Genomic DNA, 20,858 nt, shown 5'->3' with positions numbered 1-20,858 from the left:
GTGTTTATTTATTATTATTATAAATTTTTTTTCAAAAGTATGGTGTGGTTAACATCAGTTTGCTGCTGATGCTTGCACTTTAAATTCTTTTTAGACATGGAACTATTTTATGTTGAAATTGCTTCGACTGTCTGATGTTTTCTGGATCATAATAATGAATCAAGGATTCGTTTTTAGCATTAGCATTAGTAGAGGCATTTGATGCAAGAAAGCAAGCTTATGCAGCATCAGCCAAAAAAAAAAAAAAAACCACTTCCACTTCACCCCTCTGTTCATTCAAAATACCTGTCCAGCTGAGCCTTAAACTTATTTAGGCTATCAATTTCCACGACAAGGGATGGAAGTCTGTTCCACCAACCAACCACCCGCTGGCTAAAGGCAAATTTCCGCACGTCTATCCTACATCTGTCTTTCCTCAATTTGAATTTATGCCCTCTCAGGTGATTATTCTGAGCGAGAGGAAGAATCCCATCAGCATTGAGCATGCTCAAACCATTCAAGGCTTTATACACCTGGAGACTAGTCTCCAGACACTGTAATTTGCAAAACTTAAGCCTTTCTTCGTAAGAGCACCCCTTTGTTCCATTCACTAATCTTGTTGCCCTTCTCTGTACTCGTTCCAGCAGCTCTACATCCTTCTTGAAATGAGGCCTCCAGACCTGTATACAGTACTCTAGGTGTGGCCTGACCATTGCCTTATACAAGGGAATAATCACCTCCTTATCCCTGCTAGAAAAATTCCTATATATCATTGACAATACACCATGAGCTACTCTTGCAGCCCGTCTGCACTGCTCAGAGAACTTCATATCTGCCTGCACAACCACCCCCAGGTCCCTTTCATTCTCTACCACTGTCAGTGTAGTACCACAGAGTTGATATGTTGCTCTAGGGTTGCTGTTTCCCATGTGTAGTACTTTACATTTGTCAATGTTAAACTTCATTTGCCACCTCTCAGCCCATCTGCTCTACCTTTCCAGATCCTGTTGCAGCAGCATAGTGTCAGTAGTGTCCTTGACAACCCTGCCTACCTTTGTATCGTCTGCAAACTTCGACATTAAGCTTGCTATACCATCATCAATATCATTTATAAATACAGAAAACAATAATGGACCCAACACTGAGCCCTGAGGGACTCCACTATAACATTAGTCCACGACGAGCAGTGTCCATTGATTACCACTCTCTGTCTTCTCCCCCTCAGCCACCCCTTTATCCACAGCAGCAATTTGCCTCCAATGTCACACTGCTCCAATTTGTGCAGCACTCTTCCATGTGCAACAGTATCAAAAGCCTTTCTAAGATCCAAGAATATAATATCAAAGTTATTCCCTGAATCCATTTCTTTTCTGACTGCATCATAGTATCCAATCAAATTGGTCAGGCAAGACTTCCCCTTAACAAAACCATACTGTGTCCGAGCTATAACTGAAGTCTTGTCTAAATGTGCTTCTTTAACTAGTGCCTCCATTAATTTTCCTGGAACAGAAGTTAAACTCACAGGTCTATAATTACTCGTGTCAGCCTTTGATCCTCCTTTGTGAATTGGGGTCACATTTGCACATCTCCAGTCTGTGGGTACCTCCCCTGAGTCCAAGGAAGCTCTCATAATTATGGCTAAGGGTTTGCTTACTTCCTTTGCTGCCTCCTTTAATATAACTGGATAGATCCCATCCACCCCGGGTGCCTTTCTTGTGTTTATCTTCAACAATTTCTCCTCCACTTTACTCTCAGTTATTACAAGATTCTCTAGCTTACTGCTAGAGTTGAATACACCTCTGGCTTTCCCCTCGCTAAATAACTCCTCATGTGTGAATGTTGATGCAAAATATTCATTTAGTTTGTTAGCTACCTGAGCAGGATCATCAACAGTTGACCCATCGATATCAAGTGGACCAATCTGATTCATCCTCTTCCTTCTAGAGTTTACATAAGTAAAGAACTCTTTGCTGTTTTTCTTTGCATCCCTTGCCAAAGATTTCTCGTAATCTGCCTTCGCCAGCCTAACCTCCTTTGTAACTTGGTTACAGATCAACTTGTATCTATCATAGGCTTCTGTGTCATGTGTTAATTTGTATGTATCCCATGCATGTTTCTTCTCTGCCATATGCCTCATCAGTTCATCTGACATCCATTTAGGCCTAAACTTTGAACAATATTTCTTAGTTGGTATGTAAAGCTTAGTAGCTTCCAAGATAAGTTCTTTGAATGCTTCCCATTTTAACATTTGCTGTTGGTAACATCATCAGTTGGTCCCACTGTATAGAATTTAAATACTGTCTCAGTCCCTCGTAGTCGCCTTTACGAAAGCAATAACCCTTCCCTTTACCCCTAATGGTAGTTACCTCTTTGAGTAAATCCCACTTCAGCACACTGTGATCACTGCCACCTAGTGGTTCATTTATCTGCAGATTCTTAATGCATGAAGAATCACTGCTGATAATCAAATCAAGAGTATTCTTCCCTCTAGTTGCCTCCCGAACATGCTGATGTAGAAAACAATCACCCAATAAATCCACAAAAGCCTTGCTAGTGTGTGAGTGACCAGCCCCCAAATTCCAGTCAATATCTGGGAAATTAAAATATCCCATTATAAGACTCTCTGATTTACTGGCCCACTCTATTTCCCCGTACAGTTTCTTATAATACTCATCAGAATCATTAGACCTATAGCACACTTCTACTCTCAATTTTGATCTCCCAATGCTTATGTCACACCAAACTGACTCGACACTGCACTGTCCAGCGATGTCCACTGGCTTCACTTCCTTGGATTTTATGTATTTCTTAACTAATAGCATAACCCCTCCTCCCTTCCTATCCAGTCTATCCTTTCTGTAGATGTTGACTCCCTAAATTCCAGTTCTGCATTCCTTATATCTGTGTGACACCACGTCTGTGATATCCCAACAATATCTGCGTTTGATGTTTTGAGCAATACCTCAAATTCATCAAATTTATTTACTAAACTCCTAGCATTGGTGTACACGCAAGTATACATGCACCTATTTCTATTCTTAGCTACCCTAACACAACCCATGTGTTTACTTGTACTGCAATGACTCCCGGCAGTCTCTGAAATATCCTGCATCTTGTTTTTCAGGCTTCTGCTCATTCCAATAGAAGCAGTGCAAGAATCTCTTTCACCTCTGCCAGTGGCTACTGTTAATCTATTCGTCTTTGTCTCCCCCCAAGCTAGCAGTTTTCCGACCCACCTAACATTGCCTCGATAGCATCAGCAAATATTCTTGCACCCTTTCTATTTAAGTGTATCCCATCCCTGTAGAACCAATCTCTCCTGTTAACAAGTACAGACCAGGCTGAAAAAAATTCTACCCCTTGAGTGAGCCTTGCACAATCTTTCCAGGGCCGAATTGATCGACAAGGCTCTCATCATATACTCCCTCCTATCGTGTCTGGGCAGAATTGCAGACACTTTCAAATTCAACCCTATTCATGGCTTTTTTTCAACAGTGACCTGTACTTGTTAAGCAATTCTGCCGGTCTCCTACTCTTGATATCATTAGTGCCAACGTGTACAACTATATCACCTTTTGTGCCCTTAAAAGATGATATCTGCTCTACAACGTCATCAACCTTTGACCCTGGCAGACATACCCTGGTCCTGTTCCACCTATCCTTTCTTTTTGCAAAGCATGTTCCCCGTTTCCCTGACAATAGAGTCACCAACAACTACTAGTTCCTTTGGGACCAGCGCATTCTGCCTTGGGGGTTGCCGCTGTGTTGCGCGATGACCAAGTGAAAGCTCTGGGGTTGATGTGGGCAGCTGAGAGCTTGATGGGCTCCTCAATTTAGTTTCTTCGAGGGCATCCACCCTGTCCTTCAAGCTCTCATATAGGCCCATAAGGACGCTGAGTTGTTGCCTGATTTCGATACACTCCTTGCATCGCGCACACACAAAGACATCCCCATGGCAATATCATGTCCCGTACCTGAATGCTCCACAAACATCATGCAAGCTGTGCATTTTAGAAGGCTGTGATTCAGAAGGCAACTGCCCCCCTCAGTTCTCCTCTGAGCCACAGCACTTCCATTAGCTTGAGCCTTTTGTTTTGCTGCTCTGGTCTGAGTCATGATTTCTTTTAATTTAAATAAAATTTCAATTTCAGTTTATAACCCTAACTTATCTCCCAACACAGTTATAACGGGATATATATTTTTTAGTGTCAAGTATTAATTATCTCCGAGTTCCCTTTATATAACTTCCGTATCAGTTATGTATTAATTAATTATGTTACGTTTGTAATCTAAGTCGGTATATGTATTTAGTTAAAAGTACAATTTAAATGCCAACGAAGTTCAACAAGTTTAATAGATTTTACCGATCACTGAAAATATTATAACCTATACTATACTAACGCTATCTAGGTTCGATATATAACGATCGTATGACAAAGACAAAGGCGGGAAGTTACGAACGGTAAATCTATGGACACTGAAGTATTAATTAACTTTCAAATCTCGCTGTCTCAATTCAGAATAAACCAACGATCCTTACTAGGTCTATAAGCTACTTACAAAAAATAATTTGATGTAAAAAATATTCAATAAGCGGCTAAATATGGCTAAAAAACTTCTCGTTCAGCGGAGTTGCGACTTGTAACACGTGGATACCCTTACCGATACTTTTATGCAATTGCAAGGCCGAGTAAAGAATAAATACACCAAATTAATCAGAAAATCACAAAATAATGCTATACTAATAATTTCAAATCAGTAAATAAGAAAAATCTACTTAGCGGCTTTGAACACGTCTGGCCCCTACTAGCCTCGTCAGCAGACCAGTTTTAAGTTACAATGACACTGAAAAGTACATTGTTTTTACTTTGATGTGGAACAGAAGTTGTTGATAGCTTGTTCTTTTTGGAAAAACCTGTTCAAATGCTTCCATTTGAAATATTGTAACTTATAAAATACAACCACCCAAAAGCTACTGCTCATGTGCTAACTAGAAACTATTAGTTACATGGAGAACCTAGTTGGAGACACTGTTAGCTACTTGGAGAACCTAGTTGAAGAAACTATTAGTTACATGAAGAACTGTACTGCACCACCCTAGCACTAAGGTTGTTCCATGAGAGGCATTACTTTTCAGTTTGATGTTGTATAACTATAACCACCCTTGGATATACTGGGTGATTCAGGAAGAATAGTAAATATTTTGAGAGGTTATACTATCGATTATTCTGAGTAAAAAAGTTCATATAAACATGTGTGCGATTTTCAATGGATACGGAGATACAGCTGTTTGAAACTGGTGCGCACAGCTCCCTGAATCAGATATGACCAAGAAGCAGTTATAACCTGACGCTGTTTGGTGTTAGAAGTGTTAAGAATGCTGCACATCTTCACACATGCTCAATACGCCAATATGGTGTTTATCTACGGTTTGTGGTGGTACTGCTACTGCTGCTTGTAGAGAATACCGTTGATCATTTCCTAACTGCAAAATACCGGATTCAAGAGTGTTTACACCAAACTGCGTGAGACTGGTACAGTTCCCAGCGCTCATATTTTTTCTGAACTTGCAAATGAACAAAATGTGGATGAAATAGAACACATTCTTCATTCGGTAGAATGTAGTCCTGCTATTAGCACACGATGAATTTCTATGCATATCGGTGTTTCACAGTCAAGAGTATGGCGAACGTTACACCAGCAGAGCTTGTATCCATTTCACTTACAGCGGTGCAACATCTTCAACCAGGAGACGAGGCCCAGCGATTGGAATTTTGTCGGTGGGTAAATGCTAATCGCTGATTAATTATTAATTCCATTAATACTGTTCAGCGATGAAGCTACTTTCACCCGTAACTCTCATAGGTAAAAAAAAAAAAAAAAAAAGATAAAGTGCAGCCATTATCAACCCACTGCAGGATGGAAGCCTCCTCAACAATTCATGCTGAGAGAAATGGACCATAATCTGCCACGCTGGTTCAGTGCAGGTTGGCAGATCGACTGTATTCAGCAGTCAGGGGCTTGAACCCCGGTCTACTCAAAGAGCGTGTGCTACTGCACTCCCGCTCCTGATCACTCGGCTTTCATAGGTGGTCAGGCAAAAATCCACATTCCACTGTAGAAACAAATTTTCCACATCGCTTCTCTGTAAACATGTGGTGCTGTATCATCGACATCCAGTTGATTGGGCATGTTGTGTTACAAAATCGTCTTACATGACCCATTTACCTAGAATTTCAGTAAAACGAACTTCCACTGTTATTGGAGGATGTTCCCTTGGTTACGTGGATTGGTATGTACTTTCAGAATGACAGAGCTCCTGCACATCATAACCCCTCTGGTGATACAATATCCAAATCGAACTTTCCCTGATCGATATATCGGCTGCTGTGGACCCATTCATTGGCCACCAAGGTTTTCAGACCTTGCTCTGTTAGATTTTTGTTTGTGAGGATGGATGAAAAGTGCAGTATACAAAGAAAAGGTGAATACAAGAGACAAATTGCCCGCTCGCATTTTGGATACTGCTGCCCTCATAAAGGAGGGCCATGGTGACTCAGAAGAACAACATATTATATTACCGCAAGAGTTGCAAAGTGCATTGAGGTTGGTGGGATTTTTGAATGTTTATTATGAACTGTAAGAAATTTGTCAATTATTTATGTTTTGTATCATTCAAAAAGTCAATAAATACAGACAATAAGTCATTTATCGTTCTTTGATGCCTCTCATGGTTTTGTGTGTGCCAGTTTCAAACAGCTGTATCTCCATATTAATTGAGAATTGGACACATGTTTATATGAACTTTTTTACTCAGAATAATTGATACTATAACCTCCCAAAATATTTACTATTCCTCCTGAATCACCCTGTATGTCAACTTTTTATCTGCCATACTGGTGTAGCCAAGTGATGCAGTGTAGGAGTGCATTAGCACATTTTTTGAATTGACTATGGCTGAAGGCCCTGTGATTGTTTAAGTACAGTTAATGATTATTGTAAACTCCTCTGACTTAGGTGATTATGCCACCCATTAATGGCAGATTGTTTCAATTTACACAAAATGCATTCATATGGGATAGTATCAAAAGCTTTAGTTAATTTTAAATATACGTGAGAAATGTTTGCTACATTCAGTTATTTTCTCACAATCTCTTAATATCTTATCAGATTATTTAGATATGATTTCTGTTTAGCCCATAATGTGTTTCATGTATATTTGCATTCCTGACTTTAGTTGTTTTTGTTGCAGAGAGGTTATACCTATTGTGGGATGCCTACAACTCTAACTTCAGTTTTGTGGGTTGTTAAATCTGAAAAGCAGATGTTTGCCACAAGTTTCAGTAGTATATCTTTAATCATGGATTATGTAATTTTCCTTGCCAGAGAATTTGTTCTGTAATTCCCTATTGCACCAGTGGAACTATCTTTGTAAATTATAGGCATTTTCACATTTTTAATCTGTTGGGGCTCACTGGAGTACAGAGGTGTATTAGCATTATAATAGATGGGAGTTTGGTAATCTGTACTGCTGCTACTTTTAATATCATTAATTTCTCTTCCAATCCATTTTCAGCAATTAAATAGTTGTCTAGTTTCCAGTACCTGTTATGTGAACCATTAGTGCTCTCAAGTCTACAAGAATGATCACATGAAATGGTAATTCAAAAAATTAGCTAATTAGCTACCTATTTTGAGGCATGATGTTATCAGAGTTATTCTGTTGGAGACTATTACGGTTCATTTCATTCCTTCAAGAGTAAAGGTACTAGAAGAATTTTATTATTGTACTATAAGAGCCTAGTTGTCACAAAAGTCTTGTAGGGGTGAGGCAGGGAGGCAGAACTTGTAACTGTGCTTTCCCCTCTCAGAAACTTAAGGTCTTCTTCTTGCAAAGAGACAACAGCAGGCATTCAACAACCAGGAAAAAGGTATGATGTAGTAACTCTTCATGGGTATTTCTGCAGCCCAATGCTTAAACTCTTATGAATTGTCATTCTAACCCCTTGCTGCAGTGGTCTCCCGACAGCACTTTGTTAGCTGCTCCCATTTGGAATATGAGTGATTGTGCACACTTCATTGTGTTTCAGGAATGTCTGCACACACTTAAGATTATATTTATTAATGGCTTAATTTTAATCTGAAATGAATATTTCAAAACAAGCTTTTTTCATAAAATGAATTACTCTAATATTCTAATTATAATAATTCTAATATTGAAGGTTTAGTGTTAAACAGTGTTAACTTAAATCATTTTGTAGTAAATGTTTTGTAATTAATCAAGAAATTCATTTGACATTTTCTTGGTTTACTGGAAATGTGCTTATAGCCCAAGCTAACTTGTAAAGTACGAGAGAGAGAGACACACACAGCTGTGTGATATGATATTCATTGTTATTTGTATAAAGTAAAACTAAAATTTTCTCAAACCAAAAATGCAATTTTGTAGGTAACCTTGTTTGACACTAAATCCTTGATATATCCAAAGTAATACAAGTGTAAATTTTTTAGAATATGCTAAATAAACAGTTAACAGATCAGTTGAATTTCTTTTATAAAAATAATCATTTTAGAGTATCATTTTTACTTCACATTAGTTGTGTATCCATAGTTTACTTTGTCTTGTATTATAAGTTTGTTGTTTGGCTGTTTAAATATTATATTTATTAAAAATAGGAATTCTTTTAGGTGGAATGATTCCAATGACAGTTGGAATGATGCCTGCTCCAGTAAGTTAATCAAATTTATGTTATAACTTAACTGCTATGTTTCTTTACAATATTTTACCTGAAAAAAAAAGTAACACAAATACCAATAATGTTAAACTATATGCACATGACATTAAATAATAAGAATTATTTCATTCTATAGTAAGAATTTTGTAATTCTCTTTTTTATATTATCCTCTTTGTGAATCTCATTTTTTGAATATTAAACAAAATAAGTTTTAAGAGTATTGATGTTATATTGTCTCCCCTCATTATCTCCTATGTCCGATGGGATTGTTTCCAGCTGGTGAGAATCTGAGTCAGAATTCATTTCCAGTTAAAACTTATTATATCCATTATTCTGAAGGATCATAATGGCATTGAGCTTACTCAATGCATTGAGCCTTAAATGCCTTGTGTGCTCCAGTCATCAGATCTCCTCACAGACACTGCACTGCAGTTTACAGAATTGAGTCTTTCCTGGTAAGAGCACCCATTTTCTATTCTCTGCACCCACTCCAGCAGATCCACATCCTTCCTAAGATGAGGCTTCCAGACCTGTATGCAGTACTCAAGATGTGGTCTGATCATTGCCTTGTTCGAGGGCTGTTCGATAAAGAATGATCACATTTTTTTGTGAACAACTGTACTTTTTGTTGTTTCTAGCTGAATTGTTGAATTTAAGACCCAGCCAAGCTGCATGATGTAGCGACTGCGCAGTTGACTTATTTGATTTCTTGTGGAAATATCTCACCATGTCTGAAAGCGATATGGAGAGAAAAGCTTTATCTTATCAGAGCCATTATTAAGCACTGTTTTAATATATGCACTGCGGCAATACAAATCACTTGAACAGTGCTCCATTTTGGTCAACAACAGTTTCCATTCGAAAAGCAGTATTTTCCTCAGCAGAGCGTAACATGTCAACTGGAATAGCCAGAATGTGACGTCTAATGCTGTCTTTCAGATCTGCCAGAGTTTGACATCCTTCCCGGTTCTTCAAAAAACCCCACAACCAGAAGTCGCATGGGGTGAGGTCTGATGATTGGGGTTGCCAAATGTCTGGAAACAACGGCTGATGACCCATTCGTCTGTAAAGTGTTGCCTTAACAATCTTTGGACACAACGGTGGATGTGGGGTGGTGCACCATCTTGCATGAATATGGTATCCTGAAGGCACCCACGTCGTTGCAGCTCTGGTATTTTGAAATTTGCCAACATTTGATAATATCGCTGTCCAGTGACAGAACAGGTGCGGGGTCCAGTCGGTGTTACCTATTCAAAAAAATATGATCCAATTATGAATCTGTCCGTAAATCTACACCACACTGTCACTTTTGGATAATGCAACGGGACCTTTTGGATAACTCTTGGATAACTCGAGGGTTTTCTGTTGCTTAAATGCGACAGTTGTGCATATTCACTTGTCCATTTAAGGGCGTATTCACTTGTCCATGTCCACTTCACGAGAAACAGCTGGCACACTTTTGCTACCACGTGGAGATTGACTTGATAAATCCACGACAGCCATAGCCACATCTTCAATGCGAGAGGAGTCCACTCGTTTTTGATCTCTACCTGGTTGAACACCAAGATGTCCTGCTACTTCAGATTTCGATCATTTTGCGGACAGCACAAACAGTTATAGGTCCACATCTGACACCGGAATTCTCTAATAGCCACAGCTGCACTGTTGCTGTTCTGAGTGCAGCTTCACTAATAGTGCCTTTTCCTGCAACGTTGTTGGCATTGCTGCTGCTGCTGCTGCTGCTGCAGTACAGGCAAACATCTACTTTATGATTTTGAAGAGACTGCTTTGCTTTTATACAGTACAACAGAGCTGAGTAGTGGCACTGTGGCAATAACTTACGATTATGCAAATAACGTAAGTTATTTGCATAATCATAACTAAGATAGTTACGTGCCATACAGTGACAAATTTTGTAACAATTTTTTTTTTTGCAATAAATGGCGAGCGCATTCTTTATTGTACCTGTTGTCCAAGTTTCTCTTCAGTACGAGCCTTAGAACTCGCTCCAGAACCCATAGGGATACTTTAACAACCCTGTATATGTTTTTAGTAAAGTTTAATTTGAAGTCCGAAGTTTATTTAAAAAAAAAACCCAAAAAAAATCCTCCTTTTTTTCCAAGAAATATTTTACTTTCATGCTGTTAAATTGACCCCATATCCAGCTTTTTGAAAATTAGAAGTTAGAAGGTATGTAGCTATATCCCTGAATCATCTGCTGTCTTCTGTACTGAACAAAAACGTTTTCTTATTCTCTCAAATATGGGGTTTCAGCTGTTTTGGAATGGAAAGTGAATATTTCTGTTATACTAATTAAAAGCACTTTAATAGTCTGCAGAGAATGAAACATTCACAGAAAGTGCTCTCTCTTTAGTTTTGCATGTCAGAGTTAATGTTATCTCACTGGACAATATACATTGTATAGTAAAACCTTACCTACTAATAATAGTGGGTTTGTCCTCTTTTTCACCAGCACTCCTGTCACATGGTGAGGGATGGACTCTATAAGGCTCTGAATGTTGCAGGAGGTATGTTGTACCATGTTACCAACATTGTGTCCCAAAAATCTGCAATACTCTGTGGGGAGGATCGAAATATCAGATATATTGATCCATGTAATCCCAAAGATGCTCTGTGGAATTCACATTTGGCAGCCAAGGAGTTAATTTTGTGTTCAGTATACTGCTTTAAACAATATGGCAGGGTGAATTATTCTGCTGGAACAGACTTGTGCCACTGGGGAGACAGTAACTATGAAGGAGTGTGCCTGATCAGTCACTGTGGATAGTTAATTTTTAGCATTCAGAATGCAGTTTAGGTATGAGGGCTGCAAGAGATTCCTGGGAAACATCCTCCATACCAAAACACTGCTACCACTTGCCTATTTCTGTTGGACAAGGATAGTGGAATGGTTCCTCTGCACAGTTTGTCACCATACCATCCATTCACTATCTACCTGGTATAGCAGGAAATGAGGTTCATCAGTTAAGGCAACCTTTTTCCACTTCTCAGTGGTCCACTGATGTCATTCAGATGTAAACTTTAGGTGGTGGTGGTGTTGATGCGTGGGTAGCTTGGCTGGGTGCTTACTGCAGAGGACCCTACAGAGGAGGTTTTTGGATCATTGTCTTGAAAACATTGTTGGCCTTTCCCTGGCTAAAGCCATGATCAGCCATTCTTGGTTTTCCCTATATCGACTCACAGAAGGCAGGACAGCCTATGGTAACCATGACCATCAGTGAGTCATGAATGTTTGTGTTGCCGAGGGCAACTTCCTGCTACTCCTTCAGTGTCACTACACTCGTGCAACACCTTAATTATAGTACTCAGCATACAACCCACAAGACTTGCAGTTTCCATAATCCTGCCACTCTTCAAAGGCTACCTTGACAGTCATCCCTTTTTTGAAGTTCATCAGATTACTACCTCAGATATGTCAATCAAGTACTTTGTATGGACTGCATTCCATGAACCTGCAATATGACATTTACTGGTTCTCATCACAACACGTGTGTTCCAAGGGGAAAAATGGCTGATTGGTAAAACACGTGGGTGTCATACTGTTTTGATTGTATAGTAGTTTCCTTAAATCAAGAAATACTGAATTTGGTTCCCCTCTTTTCACAAGTATCCTTTATATTTACTTAAGAAAATTGGTCAGTAATTGGTCAATATTCCTGTCAGTAACTGATAATATATGTCTTTGTTTCAACAAAGGCATATATTGCCAGCAAGGACATATATTTGTCACTGATCCAAACATAAATTTATGTTTATTTAATATGTATACGTACATTCTTGTCATACCATAATTAAAATTAAAAAAAATTATAAATACTATAAATGAAAATTCATATGGTGCACTCAAACAAATTGGATTAGTTGTTGCATTCTCCATGATAACAAATATTTGCTGCTTTTTCAAATAAATATTGAATGTCTTTTCAGTAATTTAACTTGGCATTAGTATTGCCCCACCCCTTTGTAAAACAAGTGATATCGTATTCTCTGACAGGCCCAGATTTTAATTTTAATATTTGAAAAAGTACCTAGTTTTTTGAATTGTGTTTTTAGTGTATTAATACTTGACCTCTTACCTGTAGATTGCAATGCTTGTTAATTTCCATTCTACATTTTTTTTTTTTTTTTTTTTTTTAATAATTGAAAATTTTTCAAATGGTTTTTTTTTTTTTTCTTTTTCTTTTTCCATTAGAAATACTCATTAGTTTTAATGAAATGAAAAGTTTATTAGTTACTTAAATCAAAAAACATTGATAACATGAAATAGAAAAGGGCAAGTTACTACTATGGATAGAGGGCACCCCCCCACCCCTGGGTTCATTGCCTTGTCAATTGTTACATTCTGTATTTATTAATTATATTAATGAAGGCATACCAGGTGTAATTTCTAAGTTTTCAGATGATACAAATTGGTTAATCACAGTGATCAGGGTATGTCAATGAAATACAACATCTATACAGATTAGGTAGATGGGCTGAGAATTGGCAGTTGAAGTTTAATATTGACAAACAAAGAGCATTAATCCCAGAATAACATACAAGTTGTGTGATACTTTAATCTGGGGTTAATGTAATTTTATTCTTCACTGCTACACTCAAGGTAGTGTAGAATGAAAAAGACCTGGGGTTGTGGGGTAATTGTGCAGTCACATTAGCATTAGTAGAGGCATTTGATGCAAGAAAGCAAGCTTATGCAGCATCAGCCAAAAAAATAAATAAAAAATAACCACTTCCACTTCACCCCTCTGTTTGTTCGAAATACCTGTCCAGCTGAGCCTTAAACTTATTTAGGCTATCAACTTCCACAACAAGGGATGGAAGTCTGTTCCACCAACCAACCACCCGCTGGCTAAAGGCAAATTTCCTCACGTCTATCGCACATCCGTCTTTCCTCAATTTGAATTTATGCCCTCTCAGGTGATTATTCTGAGCAAGAGAAAGAATCCCATCAGCATTGAGCATGCTCAAACCATTCAAGGCTTTATATACCTCTATCAGATCACCTCGCTGATGCCTAGTCTCCAGACACTGTAATTTGCGAAACTTAAGCCTTTCTTCGTAAGAGCACCCCTTTGTTCCATTCACTAATCTTGTTGCCCTTCTCTGTACTCGTTCCAGCAGCTCTACATCTTTCTTGAAATGAGGCCTCCAGACCTGTATACAGTACTCTAGGTGTGTCCTGACCATTGCCTTATACAAGGGAATAATCACCTCCTTATCCCTGCTAGAAAAATTCCTATATATCATTGACAATACACCATGAGCTACTCTTGCAGCCCATCTGCACTGCTCAGAAAACTTCATATTTGCCTGCACAACCACCCCCAGGTCCCTTTCATTCTCTACCACTGTCAGTGTAGTACCACAGAGTTGATACGTTGCTCTGGGGTTGCTGTTTCCCATATGTAGCACTTTACATTTGTCAATGTTAAACTTCATTTGCCACCTCTCAGCCCATCTGCTCAACCTTTCCAGATCCTGTTGCAGTAGCATAGTGTCAGTAGTGGCCTTGACAACCCTGCCAACCTTCGTATCATCTGCAAACTTGGACATTAAGCTTGATATACCATCATCAATATCATTTATAAATACAGAAAACAATAATGGACCCAATACTGAACCCTGAGGGACTCCACTAATAACATTAGTCCACGATGAGCAGTGTCCATTGATTACCACTCAAGGTAGTGTAGAATGAAAAAGACCTGGGGGTTGTGGGGCAATATGTGGGGTACATATGTAGTTTTCTGAGCAGGGTAGACAGTGTGCTAAATTTTTTCAATGATATCAGGAATTTGGGCAGCAGGGATAAGGTAGTGATTATTCCATTGTATAAGGCAACGGCCAGACCACATCTTGAATACTTTCACAGGTCTGGAGCAGGCATGGAACTGTTGTGATGGGTGCGGAGAAGAGCAACAAGTTTAGTGAGAGGGGAAAAAAAAGGGTATGCTTACCAGGAGTTCTGCAAACAATATCCCCATGGCGACTAGGCAACTACAAATAGATCTGATTGAAGTGTTTAATGCTTTGAATAGATTAAGCTGAATGCTGATGGAATCCATACTTTTCTCAGACTATGCACATGATGTGGCATAAATTTAAATTGAAAAAGATGGTTTAAAGATGAAAAAGATGGAAAAAAAAAAGCAAAACATAGATGTGGAGAAATTTTCCTTCAAGGCAAGCAGGTGGTTGATTGTTGAAACAAACCTCCATCTGGCATTGTAGAAGTGGATAGTTTAAATAAATTCAAGGAAGAACTAGACACTGTTAGAAGTAATGGGTAGGTGATATAGTTTGGCTTTTTGTATTAGTTTGCTTTATTGTATCATTTGCTAGTACTGTATCATTTGTATCATTTGCTAGTACTAAAAACCTCTGAATTGCAATTATCTGGTAAAAGCAAACCTAGCCAGGCCAAGCAAGTTGATAATACTAGGCTTGTGTTAATGTTTTTCTCTTCTGGTTTGAATAAAGCAGGTTGCTTTTTGTTTTGCTCTTGAATCTAGTCTATCTTGCATCCACATGTTGAGATCATTACTCCTAGATATATTGAAGAATATTATATTAAAATTTAATTTTCTAACAATTTCAAATCTACCATTTCCATTTTAGGGATTAATTACTACAACAGACTAAACCAGTAGGGTGATTCTGACTTAGTCACAGGCATTTTGTACTGCCAAAGTTGTGGAGATTCTCAAATAAGAGAAGTTTCTGTTCTTTTCCTCTGTGTGGAAGTACTTTATGCTTTATGGCTGCACAAGTTTCCCATTGAATAATGTTCTTGTCAATGCTGAGTTAACACATTTCATCATTATGAATTTGTTGACTGAAGTTTGTTTTTTCTTCCAAACTTTAACATCATTTTCAAAATTTGAAATTTGTGTACAGTTTTCAGTATTTCTTGGTGACATTAGGGATAAAGAAATTGATATTTTGCAGCATCACTTCTGTCAGGTGATGTGTAGTGATTGGGAATCTGGAAAGTATGCAAGGAAACTTGAAATATAACATATTACCAAAGTAATGCTTGGCATTTTAAAAATTCCTTCTAGCAGTGCCAAATGTGAGAGTGTATTCAGCTAGTTTAGCAAAACAAACTGAGTTCAGATGTTCTCTTGAAGCATTTATAAATAAAACTTTTTTTGCTATGAAAAAAATTGGATTTAAGACTCTTGCAACACTGGGAAAAAGTTTCAACAGTGTCTTTCTTGAAGCAATTAAAATCAGTTAATGTCTAACAGAATATTCAAACACAAATCCGAGACAGAAATATGTTAGGTAAGCAAATGTTTAAACGCTTACCATTAATATTTTATTTCATATTAATAATATAGCCACAGGATTTTTTTCCAGTGTTCTTGTGGTTGTACTATTAATATGAAATGTGTATTTTTACAGTAAAATTTAATTTCTAGTGCAGTGTAAACTTTAAAAAAACTTCCTTTTTGTGAAAAATCTTGTTTTTTCATTTATTTTGTCCTAAAAAACTCCTGTTTGCATCCTGCTTACAAATGTGTGATTGAGCTCCAGTATTTTTAAAGCCAAAAGTTGGCAGTTGTGCAACCAGATCATCCTCTGCCAATTTAACCTCCTCCTCCCCTAACTTTCCACAGTTTCAGTGTTCTGTTACTCACACCTCAATTTTAACAGTGGCACTTGTGTGGCATCTGTATGATACCACTTTTTTGCTTTTATTACAAAAAATATTATTATTATAAATTTGTTTTAATTACAAATTTTTTATTATGAATTTGTTGACCGAAGTGACAAAGTTTACATTTTTTCTTCCAAACTTTAATAGCATTTCCAAATAATTTTCGTAAACAAAATACCTCATAACTCTTCTACTGGAGATAATTTAGCAGTTATGGAGCATTCAGTATTATTTAACTATGGATGATTATTAAATGTATTCACCGAGGAAAGATGCCTGTTCAGTAAATGCCTTCTTTAATCTTCTGTTACTAACATTTGACAGGTGCTACTTTTTAAACTTTTTCTTTTAATTTTTTTAAAATTTGTAAATAAAGTCAGTTCCTCCCACATAACTTTCTCCACTAATATTATATAACTGGCGATACTGCATTTTCTGTTGTAATTTCAATATAATATGAATTATATCACAAATTGTTTGGCATTTAATAGATGCCAGGTATACCTTTCTTGAAGGTAACTCCCATTCCCACATGGGGTCTGTTATGTGCTTGCAACAGGTGAATGATCTTGCTGTAGAGGTTTGATTTAGCCAGCTTAACACAAAGAGCTAATAAAAATATAGACACTCATGTTGCAACTGCCAAATGCCATGAAGCATTTGAGTTTCAATCTAGGGGATCAGTTATCTTAGTCTAAAAAATATAAGAACATTCTTTATAATTATTATTAATTTTTCTCACTTATTATTTTTTTTTTTTCCAAAATTTTTAATTGGCTTTAGCAAATCAATTAATAGATCACCATTTTCAATTCAGTAAAATAATAAAGTATGATATTTATTAATAATTTATTATCAGTAGAATAATTTGTAATTCTTTAAGAAAAGAAAGGCAGATTACACTTCCTGCAGGTTGATGTGCACATTATTTTATCACTTTCCAGTTTTAAGAAAAGAATTATTTTCACAAAGTTAAGTTTCATTTGATACTTGAGTAAAAGTTGACTTGGAGTATACACCGATGAGCCAAAACATCATGACCATCTACCTAATATGATGTTGGTCCTCCACATGCAGCCAAAACAGCTCGTATCCAGTGAGGCATGGATGCTACAAGATTTCTAAATGTGTCATGTGTTATCTGGTGCCAACACTTAACTCATGTAAGGTCCGTAGTTGAGACGCCGCAGATTGGAGTTGCTGTTCCAACACAAACCACAAATGCTCGATGGGATTGATGTCTTGGGAATTTGGAGGCCAGGGCAATATCTGGAAGTCTTCCTCATGTTCCGCAAACCACTCTCGAACAATCCGGACTGTGTGGCATGGCACATTATCCTGCTGAAAGATGGCACTGCCAGAGGCGAACACCGTTGCCATGATAGGGTGTACCTGATCAGCAGTGATGTTTAGGTAGGTGGTAGACATCAGATTGTCTAGTGCATGGATGACTGGAACCAATGTATCCCAGCAGAATATCGTCCAAAGCATGGCACAGCTGCCACCGGCTTATTTTCGTCTCATGGTGCTTCCAGGTGCCATCACTTCCCCAGGTAAACGATGCACACGTACCCGGCTGTCCACATGGTGCAACAGGAAATCTGATTCATCGGACCAGACGACCTTCATACAGTCACTCAAGGTCCAGTTTCTATGCTCGTGTGCCATTATAGGTGCTGTCGCCAGTGAACCGCGATTAGCATGGGCACTTGGAGTGGCCTGCGGCTATGCAGTCCTATTTTCATCAAGGTTCGATGTACTGTGTGTTTGTGACACATTACTCCCGTCACTAGCATTCCAATTACCGGCCAGTTGCACCACAGTTGCCCTTCTGTTTACATGTATCATCCGGGAGAGCCTTCACTCACCTCAAGCATCGACGAGCCGTGGCCATCCAACACCTTCCTGGTGGTTCTCTTAAGTACCTACTGAAAGTGGTCCCTCCTCGGATCACTTTCGGTAGGTACTAACCACGGCTGACTGTGAGCACCCCACCAGCCATGCTGTTTCAGATATACTCTGACCCAGTTGTCTGGCCATTACGATTTGGCCTTTGTCAAATTCGCTTAAATCCGCTTGCCTTTCCCATCTAAAGAACAAGAGTAACAATGATTAATGGAGCTCAGTATTACGTGTTTTTTTATACTGTGACCCAATCTGTGCATGTGCCGTAGTTCACCTGCAGTTGCTTCGATTTGCATCAAAGTCATAATGTTTTGGCTCATCGGTGTAAATCAACCCTTAGTTTTGGGCCTTGGGAAGTCAGAAAACGTATTGAATGTATAAGTTGATGTTATAAAATGAACTTTGAGGGCATGGCTGATGATGCTTAATTTCATATATTTCAATGTAATGAAATATTATATGCATGTGTAACTGTTTGATCCAAAACAGTTATGCCTGTATACCACAATATAGCACTCATTCCTATTTATTTCAGTCATATGTGCACTCTTTATGTGAGAATTAATAAAACCTGGTTTTATGTGATTACCAGTACCATCATCTGCACTTCAGATTAAACCAAAAACAATTCAATATCACTTTGACTGTTGTGCAACAAAAATATGTCAGAACTATAAATATAAACGTTGAGAAATGCAAGATTGTCATTATTATTATTATTATTAGCCATATGGTGCAAGGAAGCCTGAGGCTTATGCTGCACCAGCCAAAAAAAATTTCTGAGTTACTGTGTGTGTGTGTGTGTGTGTGTGTGTGTGTGTGTGTGTGCGAGAGAGAGAGAGAGAGAGAGAGAGAAAGAAATAGAAGGAAATCACCAAGAAAGAGAAGAATGATGATATCCAGCTGAGGACTCTGGGTGTGTCATCATATGGATTTGTTCTACAAAATTCTGTATAACAAATGCTAGTGCTGACCAGATATACAATAATCTCTGAATTTCACTCACTTTATAATGAACTGAGAACAAGATGGATTTTTTCAGGTAATATATAAAAAAGTTTTCTCTGTATTTGAAGCCTGATGTTCCATATGGAACATCAGGAAATTATTCTACATATGTAAGGTAAACTTTTTGATTTTGAAGCCATCAAGAATTTCTCAGCTTATACTTAGTATCTATCTTGATTTATTCAAATGATATTGAACAATAAAACCAGTTTGCAGTGCGAAATAGTTTTATTTTTCAATATCAGTATTATAATATCAATTTGAACAAATTAATTTTTTAATTATTTTTCAAAACTTGTTTCAAAATATATCACCAGTTTGCAATCCAGTGCCCTCTAGATTTCTGGATTTTTGTCCTTTATTACAACTGGTTACTCCTATACTATAACTCTTTCATGATACTTAGAAATTAAAATAGTTTGCACTGTGACCATTTGATTGGAACCAAATATAAGAATATTACCTGTAGAGTCCAGTTCTGGACTCTACAGGTAATATTCTTCTATGTCTTTAATTGTACAGGGTTACTTTTTTGTGGATACTATATTTGTAATACTTGTATTACAAGTGTGGATACTATATATTTGTAAATCTGTTTTACAAAAGCTTTGGTAACTAGTTATGTCATATGTCCATGGATGATACTCCCTACTGCCAAAGGAATACATGTAAATTCAACTTTTTTTCTTTTTTTTTTTACTTATTTCTTGGATTAAAACTCAGTTGTTAATAGACATTAAGTATGCTGTTTACTAAACTTGGGTAATACCACAAAATGAAGCATATTGTAGGAACCCATTATAACAGTAATAAATTGAAACTTGGAGATGATAGTAATGACTAGCATACGAGTAGATTGGCAAATCTATCTGGCAAATTCTACTTTCCCTATTATATAATATTGGATTGGTGTAGATACACCATAGTTTACCCATAAATTAAACTACATACGTAGTGTGAAGGCATCGTTTTTTTTAATTGTATCTCATATTGTGGCTACCTTCACAACGAGATACCAGGTATTGCACTACTTCGAAGAAGTAACGCTTCTCTAGTATAGAAGACTACTGTTATTTATTCTCAGTGGATACCACCACCCAGACAGGCACCATTTCAAAGCTGTTTGCCTATCATCGGTGGGTGGGCAGATACCCAGATAATGCAAACATGCCATCACAATTATGGTGGTTCTACCCTATGAGAGATGCCAAATGATGTACAGAATGATACAATATTTGACGATTCAATGTGCAAAACATAATATGATATGGATTTAAATTAACTATATAATATCAGTGTAGATACACCATAGTTTACCCATAAATTAAACTATGTACGTAGTGTGAAGGCAATAAATAACAGTAGTCTTCTCTACTAGAGAAGTGTTTTTATTTGTAGTAGTGCAATACCTGGTATCTTGTTGTGAAGGTAGCCACAATATGAGATACAATTAAAAAAACGATGCCTACACACTACATACATAGTTTGATTTATGGGTATACTATTGTGTATCTTCACCGATATTATATAGTTAATTTAAACCCAT

General features: G+C 37.6%; 1 protein-coding gene across 3 annotated transcripts in view; it reads left to right on the top strand.

Moving 5' to 3' along the window:
• Positions 1-20,858, top strand: part of LOC150081794 (RNA-binding protein 25) — a 769,112-nt gene that overhangs the window by 139,973 nt on the left and 608,281 nt on the right. For all 3 annotated transcript variants that reach the window (XM_090378892.1, XM_090378890.1, XM_090378891.1), the window contains exon 4: positions 8,668-8,708. In XM_090378892.1, the coding sequence (XP_090235018.1) occupies positions 8,668-8,708 (41 nt within the window). The remainder of the gene's footprint in view (positions 1-8,667; positions 8,709-20,858) is intronic.

The sequence above is a fragment of the Mastigoproctus giganteus genome, chromosome 8 (genome assembly GCF_048544385.1).
Source record: "Mastigoproctus giganteus isolate SK-2022 chromosome 8, ASM4854438v1, whole genome shotgun sequence".
NCBI classification, from domain to species: Eukaryota; Metazoa; Arthropoda; class Arachnida; order Uropygi; family Thelyphonidae; genus Mastigoproctus; species Mastigoproctus giganteus.
The sequence above is the reverse complement of the archived record's forward strand: the minus strand, read 5'-3'. Positions and strand labels throughout refer to the sequence as shown.